General features: G+C 36.1%; 1 protein-coding gene across 4 annotated transcripts in view; it reads right to left on the minus strand.

Annotated features, from left to right (window-relative positions):
- Nucleotides 1-12,982, minus strand: part of LOC145665300 (nuclear factor NF-kappa-B p100 subunit-like) — a 441,938-nt gene that overhangs the window by 88,927 nt on the left and 340,029 nt on the right. The window contains exon 1 of one of the 4 annotated variants that reach the window (XM_081732606.1): nt 2,033-2,183. The exons of 2 other annotated variants lie outside the window; for them this stretch is intronic. Coding sequence is in view for 1 of the 2 variants with exons in the window: in XM_081732602.1 (XP_081588728.1) it covers nt 1,859-1,883 (25 nt within the window). In the remaining variant the exon portion in view is untranslated. One more of the 4 variants, XM_081732602.1, reaches the window with a different exon arrangement.

Below are 12,982 nucleotides of genomic sequence, written 5' to 3' on the forward strand. Positions count from 1 at the left end.
ACGAAACCACGAACTCATAGTTACCAAGGCAGAAAAATAAATTAATCAATCGATTTTAAAAAATGAAAGAAAAAAAACTTATAACAGTGAACATCAGTTGCGTAACTTCTTGCAAAGAAAAACGAAACAGAATTTAATCGCTTTGCTGAAAATGAATGCGTCTTATAACTTTAAAATGTAAAACCGGGAATAAAAATAACGTAATCTTCCGCTGCTCGGCAAGATCTGACGCTCAACCCACGCTCTCGCTACGATTATTGTGCATGCAGCGTAACGCGGTCATGCAAAATGAAAAACTAAAATGTCTGCGGGAAAGTCCCGCAAAATAATACACCCTTGAATGTATTGATTTCGTCCAATTGTCCTAAGAAAAACATAACAACAACAACTTTACTTTCACAAAAGAACTAAGACAGTGTTGTGCGTAGGTGTATAATATAACGCTGAAACTGCAATGAACAGTGAAGATATCACTTCAGCCTCCATTAATTTTATTTCGAAGAAAAGAAGAAATTGAAAAAAATCCTACAATTAAGGGCCTTGATACGCAACAAATACTGGAATATGCACCACGCAAAAATGTTAGATACTACATGGAACTTACTAGGACACTCGGAACTAAGAAAAGAGAAAGAACAACCTACCAATAACGAAAATTAAATAATTACGTTTTGCTGCAAAACAAAACTTAAATTCTCTAACAAAACAAAATGAATGTACTATACGCTTCGACATATTACATACAACATCTTCACAGCCTGCGATTCAGTGTGTGATCAAACACGGCAGAAATAATAGCTGCACACGGTAGTAGTTCAAATCGTACAAAATCCGCTATTATGATTCGCGTAGGCTAATGTTTACTAGAAGGGGTCCAGCAATTGTTTCTAGATAATGTTACAATTTCGATCATTTCTGTTCACATTCGGTTAGTTTAGGTGAATTTAGGATTGTTTAGGTTAAGTTAGGTTAGTTTATGTTACATTATGTTAGTGTATGGGTCCAGCATAATTTTCCAAACAATAATAAAATTTCCCTTATTGCTACTAATATTAGGTTAGCTCAGGATAGATTTCGTTACGTTATATTAGGTCTAAGTACCTGCATCATCCATTTCTCCTTTAAATGTTATTTTCCTTACGGGCTTCTGGACCCCTTCTGCTAAACATAACCCTTCGCGTATTCCGAAATACCATCAGTGACATGTAAAAATTATACAGAAGAATCCGAGGGTAAACTTTACAATACACGCTCCTGCTGCGCATCGATAAGTAGGGCCGCTTTAAAAGGGTAAAGCAGAGTAAGGTAGGGTACAGTAGAGTAAGACAGGGATAAGTAGGGTGGGAGATAGGAACGAGTTAGTTTAAGGTTAGGGAAGTTTTGATCCATTTTCATAAAATTAATAGAGTGTAATTTCTCGTTTGAGTGTGGGTGTAATTTCTCAATTTACCAGCTGGAGCGGGCATTGTATAGTTAACCCGAATCCGATTTTATTTTCGTTGGACACAGACTACACATATGCTACTAGATACTATGGTAACGGTAAAATTTCTCAGAAGTTTATCATAATTGATGAAGTACAAAAGAATCTGTCTGATTTTATAACTTAGTGAGCTTTAATTATTCAACAAACTTCTTGTGGTTTCATTATTCAACAGGATGGAATACTTTAATATGCCGTACACTTTGATCTCACAATCCAAGTGCAAGTAAATTCCTTGCACTTGGAAAGTGTGCTACGAAACTTTTAACACTGAATATACACTTTTTATCTATTAGCATTATACTGGATGTTGAAATAACCGTAACGTTTGTAATTAATCCAGGATCACTCGTATTTTTTTTTTTTCTATATTACCTGAAGTCTTTTCTAAATCGTACATTCTGTTATCCAAACTATACTTGTTATTGGATTATTATCGACACAATTAAGAATACTGAATTTCACAACCTTTTCAAAATATTAACGCACTTAATTCACCACTTCTCTATCAACTTCTCAACACAAAGTGAACTCCTACAAATTACTCACTTTTTTCCTGTAAATTTCTGTATTGCGTTGGTCTTCCCCCCCTTTAACCCGAGAGCTGGTTATTCCCCGATCACAGAGGAAGAATTACGTCACGGCTCCCATTTAGTTTACACTTCTGCAGAATGCACTGTTGCCAATCTGAGTTTTCGAATCTAGGGGTCATGGTCCTTCATATCAGGGTAGCTTTGGGTCATTCCGTAACTGTTTGCGAAAACGCAACGTAGAACCACAAAAAGGAAACAAATATGTATTCTAATATAGGATCCTTACTAATTAACGTTCGTTTCAAATATTTACATTGTAACAAATTAATTCCGTTTCTTTACTCATCCAATCACTCTAACTGATCGAAGAAAGTAAATTGTATTCGATTTCGAATAATTCAATGCAAATTAATCACTCCTCTACACTACGTAATGTTGTAAATACACGTAATATATTGTCAATTATTATCACAAGCAATTATATTTCATATTTTCATAAATAGCGTAGCTCCATCAACTTCATTTACAGTGCTTAATCGACGCATCACCATAATAAGCCTGTTTTGAAATATTCGCTTCCGTTCGATCAAGATATCACGCCGTACGTTGGATATCACATGAGTTTATGTTTATTTTTTTTACCTGTCAGGAAATAAAACTCCCATGATTGTAACGTGTTGACAAACACACACACTAACAGTAAGTAGGAACAACAATCCTTCACGATCTAAGAAATAAGTACTTATAAATATTATATTGTTCCGCATTTTAATTAAATATTTAATAATAACTCTTCCAGGGAACCCACATTCAGCACAATAGTATGACTGTATGAAGCTTTCTTCCAGAAAAAATATCTTCGGAAGGAGAATAAAAATGCGAGAGGCTGAAGTGGGGCACTATCCTGGTAGATGAAGATAAAATGAAATCTTTCAGTTTGACGTCCCACGTTTATGCCCGTTAGGCTAAGGGAGACGATGATCATGGCAAATGAATGATGATGGAAGAATTGGTGGAATGAAAAGTGGGAGGAAACGAGAATACCTCCGAGTAAACCCACGGACCCGATGTTGTCCACCACAATAACTTACTTGGCCGAAGATCTAACAAGGAACCCCATGCACCAGAGCTAAGCACTCCACCACTGAACCACCGTGATATCCTGGTACAGGTAGTTATATCTATATAGGGTGTTCTAAAAATGGCGCCTACGGAGCACTATTCTACAAGTCAAAATAAAGCAAAAATCCTATATGATGAAATACTCTCCGCAGCCTCCTTCAGCTGCAGGGTATATATAATTGCTTTTGTTTATCTTGTAGATTTGTTTCCTAAGAAAGTTTTATCTATCTATCCATCTCTTTCTCTCTCTCTCTCTCTCTCTATATATATATATATATATACACTGGGCCAGATTTAAGGGGGTGCACCGGAGCACATGCACCCCTCTCGACTGTAAATATACACTATCTAAAATGAGAACCTTGCAGTGAAAAAGCAACATTTTCCGAAACTTTCTGCTGTCATGTGTCCGTTTGAGGCTTAAAAGAAGCTTAGTTTTGCAAAAGCAATAGTTTAAGTCGATTTTCTGAAGGTTGAAGGAAAAGGATTCACTAAACAAAGTAATATTCCTCATTTACACCACAGATGTCTAAAGGCATTTAAGAACTTATGTACTGGTAGTTATTGGTGCACCCCTTCAAGAAGTCCTGGATCCGACTATATATATATATATATATATATATATATATATATATATATATATATATATATATATATATACAAGGATAAATCAAAAAGTAAGGTGAAATTGCATGCCAAACCCATAGTATTGTGTGTAGCTAATTAAATCTTTTTCATGTTACAGGTAATCTGGTAATAGAACTGCGACGGCTTGTACAGCGGTGGACACTTCTAAATGGTACACCTTAGCCGTAATTCTCCATATGGCTGTACCATTTAGAAGTGTCCACCGCTGTACAATATTCTATGTCCACCCGTCTGGTGCTGAGAGCAACTCAAAGATGGCGCAACGACTTCAACATTACACCAAGGAGGAAGTGCGCGGTGTCATTCGTTCTTTCAGGGCCAAGGAAACAAAACCATGTGATGTTCATCGAGAATTGGTGCACGTCTACGGAGATAGTGTTATGTCGCTGAAACAAGTGTACGTGTGGTGTAACGCATTTGCAAGTGGTAGGAGCACTGTCACAGATGATGGCAGAAGTGGCAGACCATCAACGTCCATCACCGACACGAATGTGGCTGTCGTCGATGCCATGATTCATGAAGACAGAAGAGTGCGGTTGCAGGACATTGCCAATGAATTGAATATATCTTATGGTAGACCTGCACAAATTCTTGATAAATATCACATGGTTTTGTTCCCTTGGCCCAGAAAAAAAACGAATGACACCGCGCACTTCCTCCTTGGTGTAAAGTTCCAGTCATTGCGCCATCTTTGAGTTGCTCTCAGCACCAGACGGGTGGACATAGAATGTTGTACAAGTCGTCACACTTCTATTACCAGATTACGATTACCTGTAACATGGAAAAGAATTAATTAGCTACACACAATACTATGGGTTTGACAGGCAATTTCACCTTACTTTTTGATTTATCCTTGTATATATATATATCTGGTGTTTCAAAACAACACCGACAACGTTTGGTTGGGAGGTGATTTCTAACCAAGTAAGACAAAAACTATAGATAAATCTGGGTGCACTAATGTTTCCTTTTAGCGCTATGATAGCCAAACATTTATCGGAAAAGATGCAAAAACAGTCTAAACTCGAGAACAAAATGTCGGATCAAAGTCAGGTAAAAGGGAATGTCCATTATTTTTAGCCTTAGATTCCATTAATGTACAATTCGATGTGGTGCAGGGGTGGTACAAGGGTACCTCCCCCCCAAAAAAACTAAACAATTTCAGTGTTATTTTATCAAAAGTTAATCAAAGAAAATCAACTACAATTAAATACGATATTTCAACGAATAAAGGTCACAGCACGTCGTCCAAGTTAGAACATTGTTATAGTGCGTCCAGTAAGAGAACGTCTCTGACAGCTCGCAGTGACATTGCCACTACTCGCGTGTCAAAGTTTTTTTTTTCTTTTTCGGTGCAACTGTAGTGGCAATTTAATTAATGGTATAAAACAGAGTGGTCGTGGTTGGTAACACTGGTATCAAAGTAGGGGCTGCAATGTCTCACCGCATGTCGTAAGAAACGTCAGGGACCATCTCTTGTTGGCCGTGCTATAGAATACGAAAAGCAGAGACACTTATTTGATCTACTTTGTCTCACTCAGTACAGCAGCGTTTCCCAGCCTTTTTCAACTTGCGGCACACTACTGGTGCTACTCGGATTCTGAAGGCACACTTATAGTTATTATGATTTGTAAATATAAAACACAGTGATATTTTTTCTGTGATTATTGATCTCATTCTTACAGAGAATAACCTCTATCACTGGATTTTCCCCGTGAAAAATCATTATGCCTTTTTTTCATTCTAATTTAAAAATTAAAAAAAAAAATGCAATCAAATATTGGACTCAGATTTTTAAAAATACGCTTTCTTTTTAAAAAGATCACTAAATAACGAACGAATAAACAAATCTCTTTTACTTTTGAAACACAAATGTAGGTAATTTGTCGAAAGGATTGAATGATATTTTAAAGTTTCAAGTTACGAAATAGTCTACAACAATAAGGAAGCAATAATGGTCATAACAATGATAATAAATACTTTTTTCAACATTAGACATGTACAGAGCAGTAACCCGGTATGAAACTTAAAATTGTATATACATTCATAGCAGAGGTTCATAGTAATGTGAAATACAAATATACATTTTCCCCTACGTTTTGCAATTTGATTGCTATAAAATTAATAATTTTGTTTCGATTCCTCGCGGCACACCGGTTGGGAAACGCTGCAGTACAGAATTCGCTCTCGGAGGAAGAGCTGAAATGATATGAAGTCTATAATGTTTAACTTTTTTCCTTCTAAGCTAATGAAGACAGATAAGTCACTGATAACTGTGTAAGTAGCGTAAGCGACTTCGGTATAGGAGACCTGCCTTCGTTTCCCATGTGCTTCGAACTCTACGTTAAGCTATAGCTTCATGTTTCATATACCTCGCTACTGAAGAGATGCTAAACTCAAGTCCGATCCAATAATGGAGACAGATAATAGATGAAAGCTAACTGTTGCGAAAGAATTCGTGAAATAATGGAGAGAGATAATAGATGAAAGCTAACTGTTGCGAAAGAATTTGTGAAATAATGGAGACAGATAATAGATGAAAGCTAACTGTTGCGAAAGAATTTGTGAAATAATGGAGACAGATAATAGATGAAAGCTAACTGTTGCGAAAGAATTTGTGAAATAATGGAGACAGATAATAGATGAAAGCTAACTGTTGCGAAAGAATTTGTGAAATAATGGAGACAGATAATAGATGAAAGCTAACTGTTGCGAAAGAATTCGTGAAATAATGGAGAGAGATAATAGATGAAAGCTAACTGTTGCGAAAGAATTTGTGAAATAATGGAGACAGATAATAGATGAAAGCCAACTGTTGCGAAAGAATTCGTGAAATAATGGAGACAGATAATAGATGAAAGCTAACTGTTGCGAAAGAATTTGTGAAATAATGGAGACAGATAATAGATGAAAGCTAACTGTTGCGAAAGAATTCGTGAAATAATGGAGACAGATAATAGATGAAAGCTAACTGTTGCGAAAGAATTCGTGAAATAATGGAGACAGATAATAGATGCAAGCTAACTGTTGCGAAAGAATTCGTGAAATAATGGAGACAGATAATAGATGCAAGCTAACTGTTGCGAAAGAATTCGTGAAATAATGGAGAGAGATAATAGATGAAAGCTAACTGTTGCGAAAGAATTCGTGAAATAATGGAGACAGATAATAGATGCAAGCTAACTGTTGCGAAAGAATTCGTGAAATAATGGAGACAGATAATAGATGAAAGCTAACTGTTGCGAAAGAATTCGTGAAATAATGGAGACAGATAATAGATGAAAGCTAACTGTTGCGAAAGAATTTGTGAAATAATGGAGACAGATAATAGATGAAAGCTAACTGTTGCGAAAGAATTTGTGAAATAATGGAGACAGATACTAGATGAAAGCTAACTGTTGCGAAAGAATTTGTGAAATAATGGAGACAGATAATAGATGAAAGCTAACTGTTGCGAAAGAATTTGTGAAATAATGGAGACAGATAATAGATGAAAGCCAACTGTTGCGAAAGAATTCGTGAAATAATGGAGACAGATAATAGATGAAAGCTAACTGTTGCGAAAGAATTCGTGAAATAATGGAGACAGATAATAGATGAAAGCTAACTGTTGCGAAAGAATTTGTGAAATAATGGAGACAGATAATAGATGAAAGCTAACTGTTGCGAAAGAATTCGTGAAATAATGGAGACAGATAATAGATGAAAGCTAACTGTTGCGAAAGAATTCGTGAAATAATGGAGAGAGATAATAGATGAAAGCTAACTGTTGCGAAAGAATTCGTGAAATAATGGAGACAGATAATAGATGAAAGCTAACTGTTGCGAAAGAATTCGTGAAATAATGGAGAGAGATAATAGATGCAAGCTAACTGTTGCGAAAGAATTCGTGAAATAATGGAGACAGATAATAGATGAAAGCTAACTGTTGCGAAAGAATTCGTGAAATAATGGAGACAGATAATAGATGAAAGCTAACTGTTGCGAAAGAATTCGTGAAATAATGGAGACAGATAATAGATGAAAGCTAACTGTTGCGAAAGAATTCGTGAAATAATGGAGACAGATAATAGATGAAAGCTAACTGTTGCGAAAGAATTCGTGAAATAATGGAGACAGATAATAGATGAAAGCTAACTGTTGCGAAAGAATTTGTGAAATAATGGAGACAGATAATAGATGAAAGCTAACTGTTGCGAAAGAATTTGTGAAATAATGGAGACAGATAATAGATGAAAGCTAACTGTTGCGAAAGAATTTGTGAAATAATGGAGACAGATAATAGATTAAATCTAACTGTTGCGAAAGAATTTGTGAAATAATGGAGACAGATAATAGATGAAAGCTAACTGTTGCGAAAGAATTCGTGAAATAATGGAGAGAGATAATAGATGCAAGCTAACTGTTGCGAAAGAATTCGTGAAATAATGGAGACAGATAATAGATGAAAGCTAACTGTTGCGAAAGAATTCGTGAAATAATGGAGAGAGATAATAGATGAAAGCTAACTGTTGCGAAAGAATTCGTGAAATAATGGAGACAGATAATAGATGAAAGCTAACTGTTGCGAAAGAATTCGTGAAATAATGGAGACAGATAATAGATGAAAGCTAACTGTTGCGAAAGAATTTGTGAAATAATGGAGACAGATAATAGATTAAAGCTAACTGTTGCGAAAGAATTTGTGAAATAATGGAGACAGATAATAGATGAAAGCTAACTGTTGCGAAAGAATTTGTGAAATAATGGAGACAGATAATAGATGAAAGCTAACTGTTGCGAAAGAATTCGTGAAATAATGGAGACAGATAATAGATTAAAGCTAACTGTTGCGAAAGAATTTGTGAAATAATGGAGACAGATAATAGATGAAAGCCAACTGTTGCGAAAGAATTCGTGAAATAATGGAGACAGATAATAGATGAAAGCTAACTGTTGCGAAAGAATTTGTGAAATAATGGAGACAGATAATAGATGAAAGCTAACTGTTGCGAAAGAATTTGTGAAATAATGGAGACAGATAATAGATGAAAGCTAACTGTTGCGAAAGAATTCGTGAAATAATGGAGACAGATAATAGATGAAAGCCAACTGTTGCGAAAGAATTTGTGAAATAATGGAGACAGATAATAGATGAAAGCTAACTGTTGCGAAAGAATTTGTGAAATAATGGAGACAGATAATAGATGAAAGCTAACTGTTGCGAAAGAATTTGTGAAATAATGGAGACAGATAATAGATGAAAGCTAACTGTTGCGAAAGAATTTGTGAAATAATGGAGACAGATAATAGATTAAATCTAACTGTTGCGAAAGAATTTGTGAAATAATGGAGACAGATAATAGATGAAAGCTAACTGTTGCGAAAGAATTCGTGAAATAATGGAGAGAGATAATAGATGCAAGCTAACTGTTGCGAAAGAATTCGTGAAATAATGGAGACAGATAATAGATGAAAGCTAACTGTTGCGAAAGAATTCGTGAAATAATGGAGACAGATAATAGATGAAAGCTAACTGTTGCGAAAGAATTCGTGAAATAATGGAGACAGATAATAGATGAAAGCTAACTGTTGCGTAAGAATTCGTGAAATAATGGAGACAGATAATAGATGAAAGCTAACTGTTGCGAAAGAATTCGTGAAATAATGGAGACAGATAATAGATGAAAGCTAACTGTTGCGAAAGAATTCGTGAAATAATGGAGACAGATAATAGATGAAAGCTAACTGTTGTGAAAGAATTCGTGAAATAATGGACATAGATAATAGATGAAAGCAAACTGTTGCGAAAGAATTCGTGAAATAATGGAGACAGATAATAGATGAAAGCTAACTGTTGCGAAATAATTCGTGAAATAATGGAGACAGATAATAGATGAAAGCTAACTGTTGCGAAAGAATTCGTGAAATAATGGACATAGATAATAGATGACAGCAAACTGTTGCGAAAGAATTCGTGAAATGAGAATATAGGATAATCATGACAAAACTCACGGTACGATGTTGTCCACCACAAAACTTTTATGGTCTGGGATGCAGCACCACACACCACCCTCGCACCACAAGTGAGCACTCTTATCACTAAGCCACTCTACCCCCACTTTGGAGGAAGAACTATGGTTCTACCAGATGTGCCGGTCTTCTAAACACTGTCTATAATAAACCAATGTACAAAAAGTTCAGATGGTCAGAATGTGGAATTCGTGGTTTCCTTCGTCCAGAAATGGTGATTTCGTTTTTCCAAGTCAGTTATTCTTAACTGATCATCCGCGTCTCTCTGAGTTACTGGGGTCACGGTGGCTCGGTGGTAGAGCGCGTACCTGTGGTGCATGGTGTCCTGGTTCGATCCCTGTTCAAGTAAGTTTGTGGTGGATATCATGTCCGTGGGTTTTCTAAGTGGCTCTTTTTTTCATTCCACCAATTCTTCCATCATCATTGATTTATTTTACATTCACTTCCTTAGACCTATATCATTGCCTCCTTTAGCCCAAAGGCCATAACCGTGAGACGTTAAACTGAAAAAAGAATAATTCCATCTCAAACATAAGGAACCCCTGTGCTGACTGCAGGGGCGGATCCAGGACGGACTTTTGGGGGGGGCGGTGGGTTATAATGCTGGTACTTAGAGGTACTTTTAACAACTCCAAACTTTGGGATGGGTTTTATTTATATATAAAATAATAAAGTTTCCTCCTCTGGCGGGCTAGGGTGGGACAACACATCCTAACATTGTTGCCAGTACACTCTGCACTATTGAGCCTTAAGATCTCAAAAATAATCCTTAAGTTTTATTAAAAAAAAAAAAAAAATAGAAAAACACGGTATGATAGCAAGTAACTTATGAGAAACTTAAGAAGTCACTTAAATATATCCAAACATAGGAAACAAGAAATTTAAAAAATTGAAAGGATTATTGTAGGAAATCTGAAGATCGAAATTAATGTGGGTGCAGCTGCACCCATTGTGGCCCCGCCTATGTCGGGGGTGCAATTGAGAAAAATGCTCTATAACTTCTTCAACACTAATGGAAACATTTTCTCTGTGAATGTTCATTAGAGCAAGTCCATTTAGTCTTATCTTCACTCGCTCTTGTCTGCAGATATGACAAGCAATTTCAAAGTGAAGAAGCTCCTATCAGCAGAACATGTTGACCAGGTAGAACACCAGGGGCGGATCCAGGACCTACTTCTGGGGGGTGGGAGCGGTGGATTGTCATACTGCTACTTTTAAGGGCCCCAAACTTTGGAATTTATATATATATATATATATATATATATATATATATATATATATATATATATATATATATATATAATAAGAAAGTTTCCTCTTCTGGGTGGGGCGGTCGCCCCCTGGATCCACCCCTGTAAAACGCACAGCAAATGAAGAAGTTGCTTTGTATTGGGGTAAGAGCACTGTAAGTGGGTCACTGTATGCTTCTATTGCACTATTAAGTGGATTGCTAATATCAGATCGCACTGAAAAGAATCTCGAAGATAGTTCATTTATAAGGTGGTCAAAAAATGGAAGGTAACATTCATTTCGTAGAACTCATGAGGATTTGATGCGTGTACACTAAATCTGTGTACCTGTCTTTTAACTGTACAAGGACATGCGATTTACAACACCATTTTGCTTTGCTATTTCTTCTGCTTTTTAAAAAATGGTATCATAATGTTCTACGGTACTCCTTAAGAAGATGCAGAATAGTATCTATCATTGTGTTTGAAGCTCCACAGAGGGATTCTGAAGTTGGCGAGAAAATGTAAGAGTAAGACCAAGCACTGTGCCTACAATGTTAAGTGCAACAATAAAATCAAATCTCATAGTAGACGACAGGAATCCAGCGGATATTATCGATAGCACTTTTTCATCTACACAATTTAAAAATGCAACAACAGAATCAAACACATACAGAAAAAATATAATGCTATCATGGCGTTCAACAAAACGACTTCCACATAAGTTTTAAGTCTGTGCCTCTTCAGGATGTTGAGTAATGATTAAATTTTCCATCGTTTCTATTCGTTGGGCTGAGTCCCACTCAAAGTTTACTACTTCTGCCACTACACTCATAGGGGGCGCCACAGTGGGTGCAGCTGCACCCACATTAACTTTGATTTTCTGATTTCCTACAATAATCCTTTCTATTTTTTATATTTCTTGTTTCCTATGTTTGGATATGTTTGAGTGTCTTCTTAAGTCTCTCGTAGGGTTACTTGCTATCTTACCGTGTTTTTCTAGTTTTTTTTTTTTTAAATAAAACTTAGGGATTATCTTTGAGATCTTAAGGCTCAATAGTGCAGAGCGTACTGGCAACAATGTTAGGATGTGTTGTTCCACCCTAGCCTGCACCCACATTACCAAAAGCATGGCGCCGCCTATGACTATACCTATCATATTTCTAATACTTGGTTCAGAACAAGCATGTGTTAAGAAAAATTTAACTGGCGAGAAGAACAATGCATATATATATATATATTGCCAATGGATTGAGTTCTCGGATCCTATTCTGTACCCCTTTTACCTTTCCTGCCATGTTGGCTCCACCATAATATGATTGCCCTCGTGAGTGACACAGATCTAAACCTAGGTCTGAAAATTGCCAGTTGTTCGTACTTTCATTGCTTATTGAATTTTTGTAACATGATTTTTTTCGGGGGGAGCTTCAGCCCGTTAGCCACCCCCTAAATCAGCTACTGTAATGAACACATTTTTCTCATATATATTTGTAATTCAATAAGTAAGATTTCCGATGTGCTCCACTCTAGTAGAACTAACGTTTCAAGGGCAGTCAGATGCTTTTCAAGTAGCTTGAACAAAACAAAACACGGATGGAATATCAAAAGCATTTATTAATTGAATCACCCTGTGTATAAGTTTAAATTTGGTTGGATTGAATTAAAGTATATGATAGATATTGATTGTTTATAAACAGTGGTGCTATTCAGCCGGTTCGCTAGAATCAGTTGTTAAAATATTTCAAGTTCGCAGAACCGTTTGTTATACCCCAGACGTAACAGTAAATTTTTAGCGTTATATACAGGAACAGTAAATTTTAGTTTAACTATCTTTGTAGAAATGCTTACAGCTACAGGGTTAAACATATGAGGTGACTACTATCAAAACCCGCCAAATCCTTTTTTTTTTTTTTTTTTTTTTTTAACCGAAATTGAGTTATATATCGCTTGGTATA

This window comes from Thermobia domestica, chromosome 1 (genome assembly GCF_964235325.1).
Source record: "Thermobia domestica chromosome 1, izTheDome1.hap1.1, whole genome shotgun sequence".
Classification (NCBI taxonomy): domain Eukaryota; kingdom Metazoa; phylum Arthropoda; class Insecta; order Zygentoma; family Lepismatidae; genus Thermobia; species Thermobia domestica.